General features: G+C 44.6%; 1 protein-coding gene across 5 annotated transcripts in view; it reads left to right on the plus strand.

The window, feature by feature from the left end:
• Positions 1-25,702, plus strand: part of Ilrun (inflammation and lipid regulator with UBA-like and NBR1-like domains) — an 81,289-nt gene that overhangs the window by 48,781 nt on the left and 6,806 nt on the right. For 2 of the 5 annotated variants that reach the window (XM_085679899.2, XM_085679900.2), the window contains exon 4: positions 12,510-13,243. In XM_085679899.2, the coding sequence (XP_085536025.1) occupies positions 12,510-12,886 (377 nt within the window). In that variant the 3' untranslated portion in view covers positions 12,887-13,243. Of the gene's footprint in view, positions 1-12,509; positions 13,244-22,571; positions 22,813-25,702 lie in introns of those variants that run through there. The other 3 variants (XM_085679902.2, XM_048451177.3, XM_048451175.3) reach the window with 3 other exon arrangements.

A 25,702-nucleotide genomic window follows, 5' to 3' on the forward strand; every position in this document is an offset into this window, starting at 1 on the left:
GAATGTGTGTGAACTACCTGCATGCAGTGCTGACAGAGACCAGAAGAGGGCGTTGGATCACCTAGACTGAAGTCACAGATAATTCTGAGTCACCATGCAGGTGCTGGAATTTGAACCCCTGTCTTCTGAAAAGCAGACAGCGTTCTTTTTATTTTATGTCTATGAGTGCTCTGTCTTCATGCATACCAGAAGAAGGAATTAGATCCTATTATAGATGGTTGTGAGCCACCTTGTGGCTACTGAGAATTAAATTCAGGGCCTCTGGAAGCGTAGCCAGTGTTCTTAACCTATGAGCCATCTCTAGCCCCTTGAGGATTTTATTTTAAATTGCTTTTTGCTGAAAATTCTGTAAGATTCCAAGATTCTCTAGGTGTGCCCCTTCACTCTTGAGAAATTCAGTTGAAAGTTTGAAACTGACTTTTCTTAATTGTGTATAAACTGGCAATTAAAAAGTTAAGCCCCTGGGACTGGAGAGATGTCTCCATGGTTGAGAGCAGTGACTCTCTTCCAGAGGACCCTGGTTCGATTCCCAGCACCCACATGGCAGCTCACAACTGTCTGTAACTCTAGTTCCAGAGGATCTGACACCCTCACAAAGACATACATGCAGGCAAAACACGAGTGCACATTTAAAAGAAAAAATTTTAAGCCATTTTATCATGAGTTAAATATAAGTGCCTCTCATAATGCTGTCTGGAAAGATTAATAAAATGCCATTTTTGATCTGTGTGCTTTATACTAGTTGTAAACATTTGGCTCTTGATACACAGTACAGCTTCATTTCTTATTATCTTTAAACATAGTGTATTTTGAAATGTGAATTTGTAATTAGGAGGGGTTTTTTTTTGCCTATGTTTGTGTGTGTGTGTGTGTGTGTGTGTGTGTGTGTGTAGAGGCCAGAAGTCTCATGTTGGGTGGCTTCTTCACTGCTCTCTATTGTAGGTTTTTAAGAGTGTGTCTGTGGCAGGAAATGGGTGAGTATGTTGGGTGTCTGTGGAGACAGGACAGGACATAAGCTCACTTGCAACTGGAGTACAGTCCTTGTGAGCTGCCTGACTTGGGTGCTGGGAACTCGGGTCCTCTGGAAGGACTGTATGCACTCTTGACTGCTAAACTGTTTCTCCATCCCTTCCACATTACTTTTTAGACAAGTTCTCCCACTGGCCTGGTATTCAGCAACTAGGTTAGGCTGACTTGCCAGTGAACCCCAGTATTTGATGGCACCATGAAACTCCAAGACGATGTTAATTCTATTAACCTTGGATGGGGGCGAAGCCAGCAACTTGTCAAGAATTAGCCATAGAGAGTACCGAGGACCTGGGAGAGAGAGATAGGGAGAAGCTTAGAGATTTGCAGGCCTTTTTTGGTTTGGGGTAGAAGGGGAAATGCTTTTCTTGCTGGATTTCTGGCCCAAAAGATAGGTCAGCTGGCTTCTTTGTTTTTCTGATCTAGCAGGTTTTCACCCCAACAACTGACTCCCAAGTCTTTATTGATAAATGGAACAACTGAGATAAAAGACAACACGGGGGTTTGCCTATCTCCCCTCCCAGCACTGGATTACAAGATGTGCTTTTCACACAGGTTCTGTAGATGAAACTCGGGTCTGCAGTACAAGTTTCTTGCTGGCTGTGCTGTCCCTTATGTTCTCAGGGTAGACTCCTGCTGTTCTGTTTTGAGACAGGCTCTTTACTGTATATTTCTGGGATTTTGGTACCTTATGTGGTAGCTTCGCTGACCTTGAACTTGTAGCCTTCACCTGCCTCAGCCTCCCTGAATGCTGGTATTGTAAGTGAACCTCACCCTGCCTGCCTAGAAGATTAAATGAAGAAAATTCACGTGTGTGTTAGTGTACGTTCATGGAAGCCAGAAGAGGGCATCAGATTCCTTACAGCTGGTCTTACTGCTGCTTGGCATGGGTATTGGCATCTAAACTTTATTCTTAGAAGAGCAGAAAGCACTCTTACCCACCAGGCCTTCAATTCTCCAGGTCTTCCTTCTTCAATTTAACTTCATCTTGGCTACCCTGGTTCTTACTACCTAGCCAAGGCTAGCCTCAAACTCATGGCAGTCCACCTCCCTTAGCCTCTCAAATGCTAAAATACAGGTTTGGGTTACCACACAGCTTTAAATACAATTTTGCTTTCAAGAGATGCTTTGCCAAGTCTGCTGAGCTGTCTTTGCAGCCAGAGCTGATGGAGCTGTTTGCAGCAGTATACTGTTTGGTCTGTGTGCTCCTGTTTGTACACGCACTTGCCTTAGCACGGTGTCCACTTCAAAAACACTTCATTGGAATGCCTAGGTCCAGCTGCTGCTCTTCTGGGAAGGGAAGAAGTCCTAGACACACAGGACTCATTTGTGCACATGCGGGGACTTGTGCTCCATCTACTTGATATCCTTCCTGTCCTACTGTCCTGCCCTCCATTGTTATATTCCTATATTGTGTGTTCACTTGTCAAAGACATCAGCATTAGAATGCAGCAGGCTCCTACACTTCAGGCTTTATTTGGATTCACCAGTTGATGATGTCTGTATTCCAGAACCCACTGAGGGTTTTTGTGACCTCCAGTCTCCTTTTGTCTGTGATTTTCTCCATCTTATTTTTATGACCCTGGATTGTTTCGAAGAATTGTTCTGTCAGTTATCTTAAGAACACCCTTGTCAGAACTGCCTGCTGTTCTTGTGATTACACTGGTCTCACACGCTGCAGGACAGATGCTCCAGAGATGAGCTGCTGTGTCACTGAGCAGGTTGTGCCAGCACTACTGCTCCTGCATCCTGGCCATGTGGCTCAGCAGTGTGTGTATCAGGTTCATTTGCTGTAAAGTCACTGTTCTCCCTCTTCCCTGTTGAGCTCCTTCAAAGCACCTAGCTAGGTTCTCAGCGCACACAAGGGACTCATGTCAGGTATCCTGCATGTCAGATATTTACTTTACAATTCATAACAGTAGCAAAATTACAGTTGTGAAATAGCAAAGAAATAATTTTATGGTTGGGGCCACCACAACGTGAAGAACTGTATTAAAGGGTTGCAGCATTAGGAAGGTTGGGAACCACTGTTCTCTAGTCTATCCTTAACTGGGATGGAAGATTAAAATCTTCCTTTCTGATGTGTAACACTGTGGTCTCATGTATATTAACCTCTGGTACTGAAGTACTTGTTGCTCATAATTATGTTAGCTTTTCTCACGTGTACTTACTCATAGGTGGTTTTTAAACATAAAGCAAAGAAAATCAGCCTACAAATCACAACCCCAGAGAGCCTAGACAACGAGGACCCTAAGAGAGACATACATGGATCTAATCTACATGTGAAGTAGAAAAATACAAGATCTCCTAAGTAAATTGGGAGCATGGGGACCTTAGGAGAGGGCTGAAAGGGAGGGGAGAGGCAGGGAGGGGAGCAGAAAAATGTAAAGCTCAATAAAAATCAATAAAATTTTAAAAAAAGAAAACAAAAACCATAAAAAATTATGCTAGCTTTAGCCACTGGGGATGCTTCCAAGTTGACTCCTGTGCCTTGCCTGTCACATGCCTCTGTCTTCTGTTCTTTGATGGCTTCCTTTCCGATGTCTTGTGTTTCCCATGCCCCAGTCCTGGTGCTGACTGTTTCTCCTGAGAACTTTTGTTCTCTTTTATTGAGAAACCAAACTCTGGTCACTGACTGTGTTCATGCTGCAGGGGCGTGATTCCTAGAGGTCCTTTTAGTAAACCACCAGGGATCGGTTTCCAACCATCTGTGCTTGTCTCTACACTTCTTCATTTGCGTGTGTCAAGCTAGTGTCTCTGAGTGTAGTACAACTGCCACAGCCTTGCTTTGACAACTTCTTACTTATCTTAGTGTCCTTCAACAGTGAGACCTGCACTCTCTTTCTGCCGCTCACTCACTTCTTTGCTTAACCACTTCTTTCACCAGCACAGCAGCTTTCAGGGTGATCCCACATTACCTGAAACTTGGGCGTGTTGCCCTGTTGTTTAACAGTTCTCTTTTACTGGATGGAGTGTGGGCACTTGTTTTGAACAGTTTCTGCAGTCTAAGACGTCTTTTTGCGTTGGCAAAATGCATTAGCACAGTGAACTCTAAGCGGAACATTTCCTTTACACTTAATAGTCCGCTGTGTAGCCCAGGCTAGTGTTGAACATGTGATTGATGCCCCTGCCATTCCACTATTCTTGCTGTTATGTTAAGTGTTTCTACAGAAGAAAGCTTGTACTTTACTAATAACATTTGCCTCTAGGCAGTTTGCCCCTGATAAAATGGACCTGACTCAGACCCTCCAAGAAAGTCACCTTCAAACCAGACATTTGCAAGTCATGTTCCCCCATTTTTATACTAAGTCCTGGCTACTTGGCAATTGTGTTTACTTTCTTGGCTATTTTTCCAGTGCATTTGGTTTATTCTAGTTAATGGTGTCATAGGTCATATGTTGGTGGGTAAAGATACAGAGGCCTGAAGTGAAAGTGATTTAACTCTAGGTTTAGTTCCTTTGGTGCTGGGTTTCCAGCATCCTGCTAGGAGTTAGAAGAGTTGTATGCTCCGTACTAGAGGTTCCATCTAGCCTCAATTTCCAAGTCTGCCCTTGACTCTCACCCTCACCTCTAGACCCCAGGTCCTCAAAAGTTATGTATTTTCACTATAGTAGTTTATTCAAGTGATCTTCCAGTGCATTGTTTTTGATATTATCAATACAATCTCTGGTTTGTAGTTTAAAAAAAAAAAGCCAAGATTCAATATTTTTATAGTGCTAGGAATTAACACAGGGCCTCATGCATGCTAGGCAAACATTACTTACTGAACTACACCTCTGGCCAGTTAGTTCTTAGGTCAGTGGTCAAGATGTTCAGATAAGACTTGGGAATGGTCAGTTTATTGGGGCGCCTTTGCCTTTGTGTTGCTTTGTGCAGGGATGAACTCATTCTGAATCACGAGGCCCAGATGCTATACCAAGACAGTGAGCCTATCCACTCCACTTACAGTTCATTAGTGGCATCTCAGAGGGCCTTCCTTTCACAGCTACCCCACAGCCGTTCAGTCCTAAAGAAACACACATTAATTATAAATTGGTTGGCCTATTAGCTCAGGCTTCTTATTAACTCTTATAACTTATATTAGCTCATAATTCTTGTGTCAGCCACTTGGCTTGGTACCTTTATCAGCGCGGCATTCTCATCTGGCTTCCTCTGTGATGACTGCACACTGTGTCTTTCCTCTTCCCAGAATTCTACTGTTCTCGTCACCCTGCCTCTACTTGCTGCCTGGTCTACATCTTGCCTGGCTACTGACCAATCAACGTTTCATTAAAATACAAGTGACAGGGTAAAAGACCATTGTTCCTCCAGCAGCACAGGTGTGAAGAAATAGTGATTATGTCAAAGAAGCTTTAATTCTCAAAACCAGAGAAAGAAATGTCATCAGTCTCCTCCTGATGATGACCTTCATTCTCATAAGCGTTTTTTGTCTCCTAAGATGTGAGGACGAGGCTTATGGCCTGCATCTGAGGATGCTGAACTTAGCTTGTACTCTAAACCAGACAGGGGAAAGATGGGAAGCAGAAACAAGTATACTGTAAGATGGGACATGAAAGGCTGGGGAGATAACTCTGTGGGTAAAGTTCTTGCTATCACCAGGTAAAAGAAAAAGCCAGATATGGTGGCTTGTGCCTATGATACCAGCAGTGGTGGATAGAGACAGAAGGATACTGGAGTGTGTCGACTGATTATTCTAGCCAGTTAGTGAGCTCCAGGTTCAGCACTACCTTGTAGCTACCCTTGTAGCTAGACTTTCTTTGGAATACCAGCTCTCAAATAATGACATGGAGACTTTTTATTAATTGTGAAAGCTTGGCCTAGCTTCACCTTGTTCCCAACTAGCCCTTAAAATTTAACTTAACCAATTTATGTTAATCTATGTTCTGCCATGTGGCTCTTCTCAGTAACGTATGCCCGTCTTTCTCTGCATCTGACAAATCCCCATCTCTCAGACTTTCCCCCTAAGTTCCTCTTTCTCCCCAAAAGTTCTGCCTATCCACTCCTGCCTAGCTATTGGCCATTTTAGCTCCTTATTAAACCAATCAGAAGGTGTCTTGGGCAGGCGAGATAAAACAGATATCTTCACTCAGTGTTATCACACATACCACATTTCACTCTTTTTTGTTGTTTTTCAAGATGGGGTTTCTCTGTAGCTTTGGAGCCTGTCCTGGAACTAGCTCTTGTAGACCAGGCTGTCCTCAAACTCTCAGAGATCCACCTGCCTCTAACTTTCAAGTGCTGGGATTAAAGGTGTGTGCCACCACCACCCAGCCCCTCTTTTTGTCTAAATAAAAAGGAAGAGGTTTTAATTTTAACACAGTAAAATTATATACAATAAACAAGGTAAAAATTACATTCACAATGTCCAGTCCATTTGTATTTGACAAATTACTCTATTTGTCTCATTTTGGTGAGTCCAAAGTTTTATACTTAAACTACTTTCTATCATAACTTGTATTACCAACTAAAAATATCGTTTTAGACTTTAAAACATCTTTTTAGGTATACACTTTAAGTTTTTAGTTTCTCAACCTTTTAAACTTTACAAAATCTCTTTTGTGAGTTTCTTTTCTGAATTTGGCAACAAGAAAAACTGTAAAACACCAACTTTCTGGTATTCAACCCCATCAGAGACCTGAGAAAGATAAAATGTTGCCTGAGTTAACAGGAACTGCAGAGCAAACAACTTCCAAAACTATAGAAACGACAGAGGCCTCTGGCTGCCTGGACAGTACCCAAGGTTCCTCTGCAATGTTAGGGCTTCCATCTTCATCCCCCTCCCTTTTTTTAAAGAACTTTTTATGATTTATTTAGCTTTATTTTATATGCATTGGTGTGAAGGTGTCAGATCTCCTGGAACTGGAGTTAACAGACAGTTGTGAGCTGTCATGTGGGTGCTGAGAATTGAACCTGGGTCCTCTGGAAAAGCAGTCAATGCTCTTAACCAATGAGCCATCTTTCCAGTCCCCCATCTTCATTTTATAGGTCTAGACTATCTGACGGACTTTTATGTGAAGCAGGAATTTTGAAGGGCTGTCCTACCTTGTTTTGGCAAGTTGACTTCCTTTGTGTCCTGCTTATCCAATTTGGACAGCATACTGTCAGCAGTTGAGGCAAGGGCAGTTTCTTGCCCAGTACACCACATTTAAAGCAAACTCCAAGTGGAGGTTCTTCAGTACTGCCATGAGCAGACGTATCTCACATACGATACATATGTCCTCAAAAGCCTCATGTTATTAAAACATTTTAACTGTCATATTCTTTAGGTCTCTGAACTGTTTGAAGACTACTGATCTAAAATATATCTGTTTAACCTTGAAAATATACCTAATTACAAGTTTAATTGTGATATATGACTAACTACTAACTTGCATTTCTTAATTATCCTAAACAGATTATAGAGCTAGAACTTTACATTTTTAAGTAATCTTCATAGGTACAATAACTTAAGAGTAGAAACGTGTATATATAGCATAACAAAAATAACCATAAATTTGTATCAGTGTACAAAAGTCTATACCAATGTAAAATATTTGAGACTAATGGTTGTTTTTTAGTTTAAAAGTAGATTCAGTAATCTACCCTTTTATTCTGTTATTCCTATAACCTCCCCCTGCTGACTGAAATTTCTGTCCTGCCCAGTCCCACAGCTGTTCCATGCCAAAGAAACACACAAAGGTCTATATTAATCATAAACCGGTTGGCCTTTTAGTTCCGGCTTCTTATTAACTCTTACATCTTACATTAGCACATAATTCTTGTCTATATCAGCCACGTGGCCTGGTACCTTTTATCAGCAAGGCATTCTCATCTTGCTTCCTCTGCATCTGGGTTATGACTGCAAACTAACCGTTTCCTCATCCCATAATTTTTCCTTTCTATTCACCCTGCCTCTACTTCCTGCCTGGTCGCCCCACCTTTACTTCCTGCCTGGCTACTGGCAAATCAGCGTTTTATTATAGCAGTACAACTGATAAATCTTATAGGGTACAAGATTATTGTCCCACAGCACCCCCCCCCCTTTTCATAATAAGAATTCGGAATCTAATCTCCTTTGTTTAGCTTTCTTCCTGACCATTATCCATAAAAACTTGTAACCTACACTCTAAACAAAGAAAAACATCTATATTCCATTTTTTGGGAATACAGGTGTAGTTTTCAAGGCTACTTCCTGCTGATTGGGACGCTGATAATCTTACAAGAACCTAAAGAAAATTTTGAATTATGGTCAAATCCTAACTGGAATATTCTGTGAGGCTTGATCATCTCAGTCAGCAGTCTTGAGGTTGTCCTGGATTTAGAACTCAGACATCTGGGCCATCCACTCCTATCAAAGATTTTATTTGTTTGTTTGTTTTTTGAGACAGGATTTCTCTGTAGCTTTGGATCCTGTCCTGGAACTAGATCTTGTAGCCCAGGCTGGAACTCTCAGAGATTCGCCTGCCTTTGCATCCTGAGTGCTGGGATTTAAAGCGTGTGCCACCACTGCCCAGCTAACCTGATTTTTCTTCACCCAGAATGAATCCACAGTCTCTCATTTCCTGTAGAAACAAAAGCAAAACCTCTTCTCCAGAGTAACATATCTTTGACTTTAATTTTTAAGTCAAGGCATTTTCAAAATATATATGTTGGATTAATCCAGCAGCATTTATAATCAAATGTCTTTTAGCAGCTGTTGCTCCTTCCTCAGCAGTCATACAATTAGAGGCAACACAAGAATACACAGTATCCAGACTCTGTGTATTTTACATCTTTACATGACTTTATTTTAAACTCTATTTCTTCTTTTTTTTTATTTTCAATTTTTGGCTTTTTGAGACAAGGTTTCTCTGTGTTATCTTTGGCTGTCCTGGAACTCACTCTGTAGACCAGGTTGTCATTGAGCTCACATAGATCTGCCTCTGCCTCCTGAGTTAAAGGTACCTGGTACCACACCTTGAACTCACAGAGATCTGCCTGCTTCTGCATCCCAAGTGTTGGGATTGAAGGTGTGTGACACCACACCCAAATATTCTTCTTTCTTTTTTAAGGACTTTTTCTCGTTTCTTTTATCTCCCAAGCCTACACATATTTTTAAAGACCCTGTAAATCATTTAGAGGTTTTCTTCATCTGAATCCATCTTTATTGTACATCTCTATTTTTCTGACCACATGAGTGGTCAGAAATTTGCTGAGTGATGTTGCTAGGATTAAAACTGTGTCTTTTATGGCTGGACCCACCCCATTCCTTAGCTTTCTGAGAGTCTAGCCTCATGGCGGATGTACTGGCTGGAACCAAGTTTATTTCCACAACTCTATGGCATTTCAAGGTTCCTGCCACCACCAAGAAGCATGCTGTCGACTATTCATAAACACCATTTAAGTGTTTTGTGGCAGGGCCTTTTAAAAGGGCTGCAAGGTTTTTTGCAACTAAAACTGAGTCTGGAAGCCTCTCTTAAATGAGATGTGCTTGCCTCTAGCAAACAGAGCTCACCCGAGAAAATGTTGCTACCAAGAAGCCATGCTTTAATTCTATTTTTTTTTTTTATGTCTAGAAATCCTCCCCAAACTCTCTCAGGTTTTATGTGGATGTAGTTGTCCATGTTGGCACCATTTGTTGACAGGGCTTTCTGTCCCGCCCAGTCCTGCACCCATTCAGTCCCAGAGAAATACACAGAGGGCTACATTAATCATAAACTTGTTAGCCTATTTGCTCAGGCTTCTTATTAACTCTTACATCCTATATTAACACATAATTCTTGTTTGTATCAGCCACATAACTTGGTACCTTTTATCAGCAAGGCATTCTCATCTCACTTCCTCTGCATCTGGGTTTCAACTGCAGACTCATCCTTTCCTTTTTCCATAATATTCTCCTGTTCTGGTCACCCGGCCTCTACTTCCTGCCTGGTCGCCCGACTTATACTTCCTGCCTGACTACTGGCAAATCAGCGTTTTATTAAAGCAATACAACTGATAAATCGTTTCAGGGTACAAGATCATTGTCCCTTCCTGACCATGACCAATAACAACTTGCAACTAACTTCCCAAACAGTGACAAACATCCATAACCCACTGAATGACCAAAAACCTCCCATTCCACCTTTTGGGAATGTGGGCATCATGATGTTAAGTTACTTCCTGCTGTCTGGGGCCAACAGCATCTTGTGATGCTGAACCCCCCCTCAGCTAGCCGCTTTAAAGTTGCCTTGAGCAGTTTGTAGTTCGAAACTGATCTTTGGATGGTGTTTGTCAGCTTAGTGGTGCAGCCACAGTCCAGATGGAGTTGTTGTTGCAGAGCCCTCATCCTTTCGGATCGCTGTTAGAAATGCTCATGGTTCACTGCAGAAAACATGCATCTTAAATGCCACCCTGACTCAAGAAATGGTGATAAAAGGAAGACACCTGGCGTCACTCTGGTCTCCACGTGCTCCCACAGGCGTATATACCCATTAGACCCACACAGACAGGACACATTCACTGCAGTTAGATAGCTAGCATGGGAAGGTGTGGAGTGACTCCCTCAGGGCCCGCTGCCAACTAGTGCTTGCTTAAGGCTCATCTCTCACTGTTTTACAAGATTAACTCAGTCTAGAACTCAAGTCTTCTGATCGTATAATAGAGCTCCATGTCTCTTCTCATCCAAGATATCTTAACATCGTGGATCAGCCTCCTGGAGAGTCTGAGGTAGGAGAATTTCCATGGATTTGAGCCCAGTTGGGTGTACGTAGTGAGAACCCCATCCCAGGAACACTTTTATGGTAGTAGTTGACATGACGACATATAGTTTGTTGTGTGTTTTTGCTTGCTTTATTCACTTACTTACTACTTACTTACTTATTTTAAGGCAGGGTCTCTCTACATAGCCCTGGCTGTCATGGAATTCATTGTGTAGGCCAGGCTGGCTTCAAACTCCCAGAAACTCACCTGCATCTGCCTCCCAAGTGCTGGGATTAAAGCATGAGACATATGGTTTCTTTTTTACTCTGTGTAACAGTCCTGACTGTCCTAGAACTCATCAGGCTGACCTTGATCCCTAGTGCTGCCACCACCACCCAGCAGCATATGGTTTCTTCATGTGTCTGGAATGTTTGCCCGGGGTACTGTAAATTCAGGTTTTGCTAGTGTGTATGTTTGGTGGATAACGCTTCCTTTTCTCAGGGAAAGAATTGCCAGTTCCAGGCTTGAACAGTAGGTGTCACTGCAGGCAGCTCTGGCCACTTTTCAGTACAGCTCCCAAACCACGAAACTAAGTGGCTATGGCAGTATGGCACCGTGGCACTGTGAGGTGTTCTTCTCATGGGACCCCAGTGAGAAAGTGGGAATGGGCTCAGTGCTCCTCTGTCCTTTCAGGTCTGTGTTACGCATAGCTGAACTGTGGCATGGGGTTGCCTCCTAGCCTCACAGCCGCTCTGGAGGAGCAGTGTGGCTCTTCATGTTTGCTCTCAGCATCAGAAGGAGCAGCTCCTTTGCTTTACATTTGACTCCTTACCTTTATAATAAAGAAATCAGAAATTATGACCTGGTATCTTTTGGTATTGCTCTATTTAGGTCCAGGTTTTCCCTGGCCTGCGATGAAAGGAAGGCATCCACCACTGTGTGCAGCCTGCACATCTTTTCTAAAAAGAGCTTAGGCTGGAAATGTGCCATACGGTTAAGAGCACTGGCTGCTTGAAGAGGAGACAGGTTGTATTTCCAGCACCACAGCTCACTGCTGTCTACAACTCCAGGGTCAGGGAATCTAGCACCCTCTAAGCACCCTCTTCTGGCCTCTGACTGCACTGCACCCATGGTGCACAGATGGATATAAAGAGATATATACACAGAATCAAATGAATAAATCTTTTTAAAAAAAATTAAAGGGTTAGTGCAGTCACGCCTCCCTATACTACAGAAGAACTGCACTGGTGATGGATTGGGTTACCCTGAACAACCAGGCTGTTCTGAATCTTCAGTCTACTTGCCAGAAAGCATGATATCCTGTGTCTGGTTAGTACTGCTTTACATTGACACTCTTATTTAATTATTTGTAATGCATTTTGCTGTAGCTTCTCTTTTTGGACAGCACATGGTCATTTCTAAATTGCCCCCCACGTGGGGTAAGGATAGGTAAATTATGAGCCTAGTCATAAAAAAGTAAGCATTTTTAGCTCTTAAGAATTCTGCCTTCCTGGCATTTCCAGAGTTAAGCACTGTGAAGTGAAGTGAAACCACAGAGAGCATCTGACTGGAGCTTCTGGTCTGCTGGCTCTCTGGGGGAATGGTCTCCAGACAGCTCCTCAACTGGGAAGCCTTCCTTGCAGCTTCGCGGGTCCCACCACAGAACTGTACCAGTGCTTGCCCTTGACATTATTGAAGGCCGAGAATCAGGTGCACACATCTTGGCAGCTTTCACAGAGGTGGCTGCATTTTCTTGGTTGTTTGGATAGTATTTGGGTTTTCGGTGGTGACTGCCCTGGGCCATGGGTATGCCTGGCATTGATATGAGCTGCTTTCTGTTTCAGATGTCATCTGGGTGATTCTCAGTGTGGAGGTGGGTGGACTGTTAGGAGTAACGCAGCAGCTGTCATCTTTTGAAACGGAATTCAACACACAGCCACATCGCAAGGTAGAAGGAAACTTCAACCCGTTTGCCTCTCCCCAAAAGAACCGACAATCAGATGAAAACAACTTAAAAGACCCTGGGGGTTCCGAGTTCGACTCGATCAGCAAAAATACATGGGCTCCTGTTCCTGACCAAACCGAGCAAGATCAGGATAGACTGTCACAGAACTCTGTAGATCTGTCCCCCAGCAGTCACGCAAACAACTTATCAGTAGTGACTTACAGTAAGGTAGGTGCCCTCGGAGAAGGGGCAGGTGGTGGGCCTTGGGATCCGTGACACTCCTTCGTGGCAAACCTAGAATGCTAGACCACCACTGCCCAGAGCAGATGTGGCTGTCAATAGCATCGACACAAAAGCCTTCTTCCTTCCTTCCCTGCGTGTCCTGTGGCTGCTGCTTCATCCACGTGTGTGATTTACTTTTGTCTGCTCTGGTTGGGTATTCAAAACAGAGGCTCTTTACCTTATTATTTTAAAAACTGTCTGATATGATTAGCCATGCTTTCAGGACAGGTGTGTACTGAGCGGAACGTCATTGCAGCACCCATCTGCAATGGGCTCTTGCTGTGCTGTCTTTGGTTTAGACGGGATTTTCCCCCTGAATAAAAAGCCAGACTCAATTATTTTATTCTAGAATGTTGTTGGCGTTGACTGTTCTCTCACACACCCTCTTGCTGATGATGTCTTCAGTGTTTGCTTTGGCTCCTGACTTCCTCCCCCGCAACCTGGAGTGCCTCAAAGTGATATTTTGACTTTGCACATGTGGGAGGTAAATAGAGAATTGACTACAGTTTCAGAGACTCTGGTTGTCAAGAGATGGTTCTAGGTGTTTAATTATCGTGTTTCTCTTTTTCTTAGCCAGTTCAGCATTATCTCCCACTGTTCAGGTAAGGGCAGCTCCCGACTGCTGGTTTGGTCTGAGCCCTCAGTTAGGGTTGTTATGGCTCAGCCATATGTGCATTCTCCTCCTGTGACTGCTAGGGTCTCCATGTATAATACTGCCCAAATCCACCTGGGCTGCATGGTGGCATTCAACCTCGAGGTTTAAAATGCACATGTGTGTTGGCAGTCAGGGCAGCCTGCTGTGTGGTCAGTCTCAGGAGTAATTTTGTTCACTCGGACATGAGGATTGGTGTGTTGATTGATAGAATAGTCACTGCAGAGACTTGTGCGGCCAGCCATCTTAGCTATCTAGGATACATGAAAAGTCAATTGGCCAGTGACTTGCCTACAATAAGGAAAGATTCCACTTTCTGATTTTTGGAGGCAGGATTCCTCCTGTTCGTTCCTACCAAGTATTCGGGTTACATGCCTGGTTCAAGGAAGGCTCCACACGTTAATATTAAAACAAATTTTCTTTTCCATTTTTATTGTTGAGACAGGGTCTGATAGCCCTGATTAGCGTCAGACTTCCTTTGTATCCGAGGAAGATGGCCTTGAACTTCATGTTTTCCAGTATCTACAAGCTGATACTTGAACTTGAACTCAGTCACCAAGCCTCCTTTCATGTTATGCTGGGATAGAAGGTCTCCTGCACACTAGACAAGCACCCTACCAACTGAGCCACATCCTGAACCCAGAATATGGTCATCACAACCCCTCTCTTAAATTAGACCCCTCCAGAGGCTGTTCCTGTGACAGCAGGTGGAGCAGCCATCCCTAGGCAGTGTGCCTTGTTATAGGGGAAACAATGCAGCTGAGGTTTGGGGAAGATGAAAGCTGGCCAAAGCAGCTCAGGCACTCCATTGGTATCTTGGCAGGATGCCGTTTGCCCAACCTGCCCTGTACTGAACATGATTGCTCTTAGAATGTGCCTGTTTAAGAAACAAAAGTCATTTCTAGCTGTGGACCATCTTCTCCTTAAGGAATTGATGCTTCTTAACGGGTCCAATGGTTATTCACAAGACAGGGAGAGGATTGAGCCTCCTGCCAGCCTAAGATCCTGCTAGGCCCTGCTGCTCTTTAAGTGTTGGACAGTGATGAGGACACTGAACATATTTAATTGATGGGTTTATATAATTTTACTCCTCCCTTCCCCCCACTGAAAAGTAACTTTTCAGGGCTAAAGAGATGGCTCAGTCATTAAGAACACTGGTTGCTCTTGCAGAGGATCCAGCACCCTCTATTCTGACCTCCATAGGCACCAGGCACGCACATGGTGCACACACATACATTTGTTTACTCATTTAGTGACTTTGAGACAGGGTTTCTCAGTGTAGCCCTGGCTGTCCCAGAACTCTCTTTGTAGACCAGGCTGGTTTTGAACTCAGAGATCTGCCTGCCTCTATCTCCTTAGTGCTGGAATTAAAGGCTAGCATTAGCATGCCTGGCTTACACATAAATTTTGTAATTTTTTTTTAGTACAACTTCTCAGTTAGTGAGATGCCTCAGTGAGTTAAGGCGCTGATAAACCTGAGACCCACAAGTAGTTTACTGCAATTGTCTCCTGATTTTTCTCATGCCTCTCATGTCATACACACACTAAATAAATATATTCATCACAAAACAGCCTCCCAGTAAGGAGTGTATCCAGGAAGACTTGGATAGAATGAATGAATAATGTGAAATTTGAATCTTAAGAGAAATTAGGGCCTCTGTTGTTGTTGTTGTTTTTAGTACAAGCAAAAATTTACTCAAAGCAATATGAAACATCTGACTAAGTTTTCTGTGTCCAACTAGGTCTGTTGACTCCACCTCCTTTGGAAGGACACAGGCAGTGGTCAGTGAGTAATGACACATCTGCCCTGCATACAGTCAGAGCCTAGGAAATACAGTGGGAGTCTGTGCCCACACTGTGCTGTACATAGGGAGAACAACTGGGTCAGGTTTGCGTCAGTCCCGCAGGGCGGTCTGCTGTGTAACTTACAGAGGAGAAGCAAGTGTTTGCAGCAGGAGTTAGTGAGATGGGATGAAGGAGAGGGACTCACAGACAGCGGCCTGCAGAGCTTGAAGTTCTCAGGTCCAATGCTCCCAGTGTGTGTTCCTTTGAAGCAGAGTGGAAGAAACAATCACAAACAGCCTTGAAAATATCGGAACTAAGGGACTGAAGAGTTGGCTCAGGGTTTGAGAACAGTGACTGCTCCTCCAGAAGACCAGATTCAATTCTCAGCACCCACCAGCAGCTCACTTCTACCTTAACTTCAATCCCTGGAGCTCTCACTCCCTCTGTGGCCTCTGTAGGCACTGCCTGCAGGACAAAACACCATACATATAAAAATAAATTAAGATACATACATACATACATATGTGTATATATGAGAAATTAAAATGGATACATGTGAACATCTATCCAGTGATGAGATTTAAAGCCTGTGCATGGCAGTGAGACACTCAGTGGTTAAAGGTCTTTGCTGCCAAGCCTGACGAGTGAACAAGTGGAACAAGTGTGGTTCCATTCCAGGTACCACATAATAGAAGGATAGAACCAACTTCCACATTGTTCTTCGACCTCAACATATACACCATGTAATTTTTTATTTTACTTTCCTATTTTTTTAATTAATTAATTAATTAATTTATTGAGATAGGGTTTCTCTATATAGCCCTGACTATCCTAGAACTCACTCTGTAGACCAGGCTGGCCTCAAACTCAAGAGATCTGCCTGCCTATCCTTCCTGAGAGCTGGGATTAAAGGCCTGAAAAGCATAAGTAAGGGGACTGCAGAAGATGGCTCAGAAGTTAAGAGCACTCACTGCTCTTAAAGAGGGCCCCATATTGGGCAGCTCACACTCACCTGTACCTCCAGTTCCAAAGGATCCAGCATCCTCTTCTGTCGTCATAGGACACTTATACACATGTACACAGACATTATACTCAGGCACACATACGTGCACACACAATTAAGCTAATAAAGCGTAGACATAAAGATAATTATATTTATATTTGACTTGAACACAGGATTGGTTGGTTCTTGACGTAGATGTGCTCGAAGTTGTGAAGTGTGTCCTTGGCTAAGTGAGGAGGCTACTTTTGAGTTGTTCCTGAGAGCCCAGACACGCTCAGTTACTTTGCCTGTAAGTGAAGAAACAAAAAGTTCTGAGGGGCTGCATGCCTTGCCCAGTGTCACACAGCCATCAGGACACAGAGCTACGACCCCAGTGTAGGTGCCACATGACTGAGAGGTCTCTGCTGCCAGATTATTGTGCTTGCTTCCTTCCCCTGTTCTGAATGAACTGTGTTGAATGTCATCATGAATTGAGGTGACCATCAAGGCAGGAAAGAGGCAACGTTGGCTTGTGACAAGACATTCTAATGTAGTGTAGTGTGAAACAAGCCGTGCGGTGTTTCTAATAGATGAGCAGAAAGGGAGGATAAGGTCCTGGGGCTCCAGAGTAGGGAAGTGTCAGCAGTTAGTTCACCTGGTGCCCCCCATCTTCAGTGTGCCTGATGGACTGTTGTTGGGATCACTGAGTTAACAAGAGAGTGGAATTACCCAGGGAAATTCCCGCCAGCCATGGAGGCTAGGGAAGAACAGGATGCTCTTGGAAGTTCTTGGACGCACAGTCTCTGTAGATGCTTTCCTGCTGCCTCTGTAGCAGAGTAACTTGTTAAAGTTGGGAGGATGAAGTGCCAAGATCTCTGGAGGCCCCCTGCTCCATGAGCACTAGGTTGTTATTTCGACAGAATTGCACATCTGTCAATCTTGGGAACTGGACACCCTGCAGTCCTTCCCTGGTTGCTGTGAACAAGCTTAAGCTCTTGGTGCCCAAATCCCAAGGGAAGCTTTGGGTGAGAACGTGTGTCCCAGCTGTATCCCACAACCCACAAAGTCTGACTCCTTCCTGGGAGAGTTGCAGAGGGAATCAGGCGGGGAGTGTAGGCTTGGGAGTGTAGGCCGACCCGCTCCAAAGATTCTTAAAGCTGGGTCTTTGCTTTTGTCGGGAAGTGACTGGCCTCATTGTCAGCTTGGGTGTGGCTGATTTGTCCCGTGTACTGGTGAGGTTGAGAGCTATTTCACTGTTAAAGTAACAGAGCCTGTGTCCCAGGTGGCCACGGGAGACAGGGATACACTCTGGACAATGCATTCTTGCATATTGATTCAGGTAGGGCCAAAGAGCCTCTGTTTGGGCCTCTGTTAGTGGAAAGTGTGGAAAGAGGGAAGGGAGTAGGGAAAGGGAAGGAAAAGAGGCCGTCTTATTACCAGGGTTTGCAAGTGTTTTCTGAGGTCTTCCAGAACATAAGGCACAGTAGTGACTCAGGACCGGTGGGAATAAATATGGGCTGTGGACAGCAGGTGCTTCTTCATTCAGCAGCAAAAGCCTTTGCACCAGGCAGGCTCAGCCCAGGGGACTGATTTTGGTACTTGGACTGTGGTATTTTGTACTGGCCCTGGGAAGAAATAGGCCAATGTTTGTTGTGTGCTTCTACCTCAGACTGGATCACAGCCTGAGCCACTGTCATTCCTTCCACCAAGTCCTGAATCAGGAGAACATATGATTTTCTTTGTGGAGTTCAGCCTGTGTCTTCATTTTGCTGCAGCTGCTGCTGCCAAGTGCCATCTGCCCTTTCTGCCCACATTCCCACGTGTGTGTGTGTGTGTGTGTGTGTGTGTGTGTGTGTACATGTGGGCTTGTGCACCATGGTGCTTGTCTGGCGGTCAGAGGTGCACCTTTCAGAGTTGGTTCTGACTTCAACCATTTAGGACCCATGAATCAGACTGAAATTTTCAGGCCTGGCAGGAAGCACTCTTACCTGATGAGGCATCTGGCCTGCCCCTGCCCCGTGGCTCTATTGTTGATTAAGGTATAAAGAAGTTAATTTCTCTCAGATCAGAATACTGGAAGGATTGGGGTAAAAATAAACTGTTTGTTTGTTTGTTTTGTTTTTATTTTTGAAGCAAGGTCTCTCTGTAACCCAAGCTGGACTTGGGCTTTCTCCCTTCCTGAATCTGGGACTGCAGGCACGTGTCCCACACCTAATTTTCCTCTTCCAGGGTTGCATGCAGAGTAGGCCAGACCTCTTCTGCTGAGTGACATTCTCCATTTTACTCTGTGGGCTAAAGCTGCAATGGCTTCTGGATCTTCTTACTGCTTTGAAGTGGCCACAGATTTTACGTAGTAAGCCTGGAACATTGATGCACCCTTCTAATCCCAGCCCTCTGCGGGCAGAGGCAAGAAGATCTCTGCATTTGAGACCAACATGTCTACATAGCAAGTTCAGGGCTTTGTAGAGAGACCCGATCTCAAAAAGAAATAAAATTTAACATGGTAATAAGGAGTGACTCTGGGAGGTCCAGGTCTCAGTTCAATTAGAGCCAGCATTTGACAGTTTGACCAAAGATGGTTGTTGTCACTAGCTGGATCGATGTTTTCATCGATGCTAGAGGGCACCTCTAACTCCTGTCTAGTTTTAGTAGCCAAGCTGTTCTACAAAGCTTATGAGTGCCCCATCCTAGCTCCCCAGCTGCATTTCAGATGAGGGTTCAGGCAGCTACTGCCACTGCCTTGCTAAACATTCTCCTAAAGAACCTCCCTGGTCTCCTGGGTTCAGATTTTGTTGGTATTGAAGTTTCTATTTTTTTTAAAAAATAATTTTATTTTAAGTGCACTGGTGTTTTGCCTGCATGTATGTCTGTGTGAAGGCATCAGATCCCTAGAACTGGAGTTACAGAAAGTTGTAAGTTGCCATGTGAGTGCTGAGAATTGAATCCAGGTCTTCTGGAAGAGCAGTCAGTACGCTTAACCCCAGAGCCATCTCCCCAGCTTCTGAAGTTTCTATTCTACTACAGGTGACAGAAACACCTGTAGTTCTTGAAGTCACAGAAGAAATTGTCCTACATTCCTTGATGATCCTTCAAAAGATCCAGTCTCTGTGGTTTCCATCTCCTCTGAGGTAGTATCGTAGTGAGGAAGGCAGCTGGCTGCAGCCCTGGACAGTCTTCATTCTACAGAGGCTGCCTAGAATTTTAGGCTCAGACACAGCCAGTCCAAGGTCTGAGGTAGGAATGTTCCTGATGGATTCAAGGAATGAGATCAAGGTAGGTGCTGCAGGGTAGTGAGGGGTGAGCAGAAGTGAAGTCAGAGGTCAGGAATCAGATCCTGGGGACTCTAGGGACCCCTGTGAAGCTTTTGATTTGAAGGATGTGCTTACCCTGCTCTGTGTAGAACACAGGACACAGTAGAGGCAGGTGTGCCACAGCAGCCAGATGGCACAGAGAACCTAGAAGTGGGATGCCAGAAGAGTAAAGGATGACCGAGCATTTTAGAAGGGTGGAGTGGACATCTTGGAGACAAAGGGCTGTGATAGAGCTTTGGGGTGGAGTAAGGAGTTGAGTGTGTGGAGATCTCTAAACATCCAAATAGAGGGTCAGGCAGCCTCATGTTAGATACAAAGTTTGGGAGGAATATGGGATAGGGCCCTGCCTCTGGGTGTTGTGCCACATGAATGATGTCTAGTCTTGTAATAGGGATTGCCATCTTCTAGCTGACAAGCTAACTCACAGCTGTTGGTGTGTAAGAACAGCACCAATGTCTCTGGGGATAAAATCCTCCATCATACACAGAGAAGGTCCCTGTTCTCAGAAGTGTCCTGAGCATTGTTGCTAAAGTTCTTCTTGCTTTCTTTGTGGTCCAGGGCCTTGAACCAGCATGATCTTCCTCCCAATTGTCACACTTAGTCTGGCTCGGTTTGGTTTGGTGGTGATTGTCACTTGTATTTGAAGGGTTGTGAGCACCTGAATTCCTGAGCTCAAACAGTTGTCCTTCCACAGCCTTCTCGGCCACGAAGGCTTTAAATGTGTCCCACCATACGTGGCCTTTTGTTGTTGGAGACAAGATTTTACTGTGCAGCCTGTCTGACCTGGAACTTGCTGTATATTCCAGGCTGTCCTCCACCTCACCTCACCCAGCTCCAGCTACATCAGCTGGGATTAAAGGTTTGTAGCCATGGTGCCTGCCCCCCTCCCTTCTGTTCTGGGGATCTTTCTCTTTTCCTACCATTTCTTTTAGACTTCTTTATTTTATATGTATGAGTGTTTTGCCTGAGTTTAGTTCATATGTCTACCTGGTGCTTGAAGAGGTCAGAAAGAGCCTTGGATCCCCTGACACCAGTGTTAAGGATGGTTGTGAGCCAACATGTGTGTGCTAGGTATCAGATTTGCTTCCCAATTCTCAAGAGCAACAAGTACTTTTAACAGCTGAGGCAACTCTCTGGCCCCTTAGTGCTCTTTCCTAATACTCACTACTCTAGGACTTCCATAGTTACAGGAGATAATACAGTAGTTACCAGTGCCTGCCACACTTCCACAGCAGTTAATAGTAGGCCATGATCAGAACCCAAATGAGTCCAACTTTCTAGATCATGTTGTGGTGAAGGCTGCTGGTAAGGAGAATTGGTTGTCCTTCTTAGGCAGTCAGGTGTGGAGACTTCCTCACCCACCTGTGGGAGCTGCAGAACCCATAACCAAGGAGGAAACAAGATGGGGCAGCAAAGTCCCCACCCATGTCCTGTCTGCCCAGCACGTTCTGTACCAGAAAGCGTTTGACAGGAGATTCTGGGTCTGATGCTGTTACAATGACTCTGTCTCCTGAAAACTCAGAAGAGCCAGTAAAGGCCTCAGCTCTACCAGTGTTTGCATTGGCACAGGCTGTGTGTGCGTGTTAAAATAATTTAAGCAAACAGCATAGGCCTTTTGTTATGTAGCGTTGCTGATTGACTGAGGCTGAGAAGTATGTCCAGGAACACTCCTTTGTCCCTCCGGTGTCAGCGGTGCCCAGCTCCTTTGTGTGTGTTTTCGGGCTCTTGCATTGTTGCAGGCTGCCGAGGCTAGGCAGACCTGTAGCAGAAACGTCAGTCATTTCATGTTGGTTGTTACAGCTCTCTTCTCTGCATTCAGCATTTTAATTTCTGGTGGGTCTCTAAGAGTCAGAGAACAAAAGTGTGACTCACGGGTGAGGAGCTGAGTTTTCAGCTCTGGTCTTCTGTAGCACAGTTTGCTCTGCATGGACTCCACTGGCTGTACAAAGTGTGAGAACGAATTCTGGTGGCTCCTTCTCCTCAGAGGCCCCGAGGAACTCAGGCTTTCTGCTTGTGATGTGTTGCTTAAGGACCAGTTACAGTCGCTGTCTGCTTTACACAAATCATAGTGATGTTGCTTGGTCATGAGTCTCCTTCATGCTCAGCCGCTGCTAATCCCTGTCTCCAGAGATGTTGGTTGGGCACAGGTGTGCCTTGCCATGTGAAGGGATGTGAGCCAGAGAAGAGAAAATAGGGTTTGGAGAGATTGGTTTTGTGTTTGTTAGCTTTTCTCTTTTTTCAAAAAATTTAATGTGCTACAATAAATTTTTTTTCAGAATTTATTTTTGATGTGTATGTGTATATGTGTATGGCATGCATGTGCAGGTGCCCACACAGAAGAGGGTATCAGATTCTCTGAAACCTGAGTTATAGGCAGTTGTGAGCTACCTAATGAAGATGCTGGGACCTGAACACTGGTCCTCTGTAAGAACAGGAAACGTTCTTAACTGCTAAGCCATCTCCAACTTCTCTACCTTTCAAGCTTTTTTTTAAAAAAACCGTTGAACATTTGTTTATTTGTGTCCGAATGTGGGTGTGCATGCATGGCTCATGTAAAAGGGCGACTTGCAAATTGAATTGGTCATCCAGCTTGTTCAGGTAAGGCCTTTGCCTGCTGAATATTTTTAAATTTTTGTTTGTTATTAGGTAGCCCATGCTAGCCTGATTCTTCTGCTTCAGCCTCCTCACTTCTTGGTGGTGGCTGGGTGGGTGGTGTGGTGGCAGTGGGTAAGATGCAGGATCTTACTGTATGGGCCTGTGTCTTAGTTAGGGTTCTATTGCTATGAAGAGACACCATGGCCTTAGCAACTCTTATAAAGAAAACATTTCCTTGGGGTAGCTTGCCGTTTCAGAGGTTTAGTCCATTTTCATCATGGCAGAAAGCATGACAGCATGCAGGTAGACATGGTGCTGGAGAAGGAGCTGAGAGTTTTACGTCTTCATCCACAGGCAACAGGAAGTGAGCTGTGTCACCGCACATAGCTTGAGCATGGGAGACCTCAAAGGCCACCCCCACAGTGATACTTCTTCCAACAAGGCCACACCTACTCCAACAGTCATACCTCCTAATAGTGCCACTCCCTTTGGGGACCATTTTCTTTCAAACCACCACACTCTGTTGTCCTGGAACTAACAGAAATCTGCCTGCCTCTGTCTCTCAAGTGTTACAATTAAAGGAAATCACCCCCTTGCCCAGACTTTTTTTTTCTTCAAGTTTGTGTGTGTGTGTGTAGTTAGTTATAAGCAGCCCTATCTGGAACAGTACCAGATGCTCCTAACCACTGCACCAGCTCCCCGGCATTCCAGTTAGCTGACTTTTAACTGTTCATAGGTATTGGAGAAGAGAAATCCCTCTGGTTCACAGTAGTGAAGAAAGTGATGTCTTGATGGGTGGTGGTGCACACCTTTAATCCCAGCACTTGGGAGACTGAGGCAGGCAGAGCTCTGACTTCGAGGACAGTCAGGGCTACACAAAGAAACCCTGTCTCAAAAAACCAAAAAGAAAGAAACTGGTGTCTTGATGGATAGTGGATTTGAAATGAATTCAAGGAAAACTACATACAAGAAAGTTCAGAGGACTCTGGCCAGCCACCCAGCTCTGGTGAGTTGTGCTTTTAAAAGGGTGAGGGGAATTTCCAAAGGAGATCTTGAGGTCTGTCAAAGGAGGGTCATTTTGTGAAAGGACACAGCACAGTGAAGCAGTTCCCACAGTGCTGCTTGGTACAGCAAGATTGAACCAGCACGGCTGACTGGGACAAGAAGAGAATCAACTTACTTTCTTCTCAGTTATGATGGCTTGAGGGGCAGCAGTTGACAGACGAAGGAACCTGAGTGGAGTCCTAGAGGAAGCAGGCAGAGGCTAGGTGGTGTTAGAGCTTCTGCTTAGTGGTTGGTGTCCACATGGTCAGACCCTTGGGTGAGTGCCTCTTCTGATTGGTTTCCTTCTTTCTTACTCTAGGAGATGCCAGAGAGAGCTCTGTTCCTGGCATCTCACCTGGATTTTAGCATACTTACAGTTAGCCGAGGTCATGACCATAAATCCCAAAAGCATTCTGGAGTCTTTACTGAGGGGGAATCAAACTCGGCCAGAACCCTCCATCTGCTTATAGAACTTCCCTTAGTGGTTTGGTTTGTTGGTGGGGGCAGGCAGGGGGCAGGGTTTCTAGCTCAAGGCTGCTTTATATGGGCTACACACGCCGTCTACCTGCTGAGCCTAACTAACCCTGGCCCTCAAATGGTGCTGAAGCTGCAGTATTTGAGTTTGACTCCTTTTGGCAACTTAGTTAACAAGATCAGGAGAAGGTTGAAGGCAGCAGCTGTTGTGGGAACTGGGATGGGCAGAGGAGAGAAGAGGGGTGTGTGGGTGAGCAGAGGAAGGGTGCAGGGGTGGAGGAGAGTGAGCAAAACTATGTGGGTGACAGGTCGGATAGGGTGGCATGGACATGGAAAGGTTGGATGGATAGGTGGACAGACAGGTTCCTTGGCAGCAACAAAAGTTAGTTAAAACCAATTGGGAAAATTGTTATAGAGATAAGAATAAAAAGTAGTTTTACAAGGCTTTTAAAAGACAGAGAACACTCTCATAACTGAGTTAACCTTTTAAGCAGTTTGACAGGATCAGGAGGACATGACACAAGGCTACCATAGTCCTCATGCCTAAAGCAGGCTTCCCGCACTTACCCTTGACTAGCATGTAGGTACATCTTTGAACTTGGAGGCATCTTCAGAAGTTCCCACCTGCTTGAAGTAGCCCTGCCATGCCATCAACAAGCCCCATGAGCAGTACTTGAGTATTTTGACCCTGCTGGTTGTCCTCATTATCCCAACATGTAATTCCATTTCTCACTAATGGGAGTCTTGGATTCCATCATGACATTCTCTGGTCCTGGATGGCCAGCCCCTCCTTCACACTTTGTGCAGTCTGGGATCAGGGCAGAACTTCTTGTGAAACTTGTACTCTGCTGTGTTTGCATTCAGTACCTGGAAACCACACACAAGGAACACTGGGCAGGCAAATCGAAGAGGAGGGCTTGTAGTGTTATGTGCTACCATTGGTGCATGGGGGTGGGAGATGTCTTGCGTGCAACTAATGATCCTGTGTGGGTCTCCTCCCCCATCCCCCCATGCAGGGTTTCTCTGTGCTACTCTGGCTGTCCTGGAACTCACTCTGTAGACCAGGCCACCTGCCTCTGTCTCCTGAGCAGTGCTGGGATTGAAGGTGCGAGCCACCATTGCCCAGCCTGACAGGACCTTTTACTTACTTACTCACTCACTCACTCACTCACTCACTCACTCACTCACTCACTCATTCATTCAGGGCCTTTTATTTATTTATACCAAATCATGACTAAAGCAAAATAAAGACAGGTGTATGAAAGTCTCCGTGTTGTGGTGGTTTATCTAAGCAAGTTTTCATATGGGGGAAAGGACTGAGCCCAAAAGGTCTTGGTGACATGTCCTTTTTGAAAGGAATTTTGGCCTCCTCTTGACCCCTCCCTCAGATAAAAGACAAGAGCTGAGTCCCCAGCACAGCTGTCCCTTTATTCATTCTTAGTGCAAGATGTAAAGGATTGGTGGGATGGGCAGAGCGCAATAATGGCTGCTGTGAAAACGGGGACTGAGAGGAGAGACAAAAGGAAGCAAAGCTCGTTCTAGTGTATGTTGCTACACAATTAATGTGGCTTTCCTGGTGACTACTAGTGACTATTAGTACAGAAATGCAAAACAGGAAACTTCTGAATACCAACAGGATTCCTCACGTGGGAAGTTCTGTATCAGGAACCTTTGTTTTGTACAAAAATTGTCAAACACTGCATAAAATTACCTTTAAGAGTCATTCATACATGAGATATAAATAAATGGTGGTTAGTCTGGGTTCCATCCCTCAACCAGTTCATTATGTACATAGAGATATTCCAAAGTCTGGTTGGGGAGGGGGAGTCCCTAACATTTCTCAAGAGAAGCATTTCATATTCTGATACTAAGTGTACACCCCTTTTGGCCAAGAGTGATTTTTGGTTTTGTCTTTTTGGGTTTTATTTTTCCACCATGTTTCAGGACTCTTGTATTTTCAGGTGCCC

Source organism: Myodes glareolus, chromosome 18, assembly GCF_982192425.1.
Source record: "Myodes glareolus chromosome 18, mMyoGla1.1, whole genome shotgun sequence".
NCBI classification, from domain to species: domain Eukaryota; kingdom Metazoa; phylum Chordata; class Mammalia; order Rodentia; family Cricetidae; genus Myodes; species Myodes glareolus.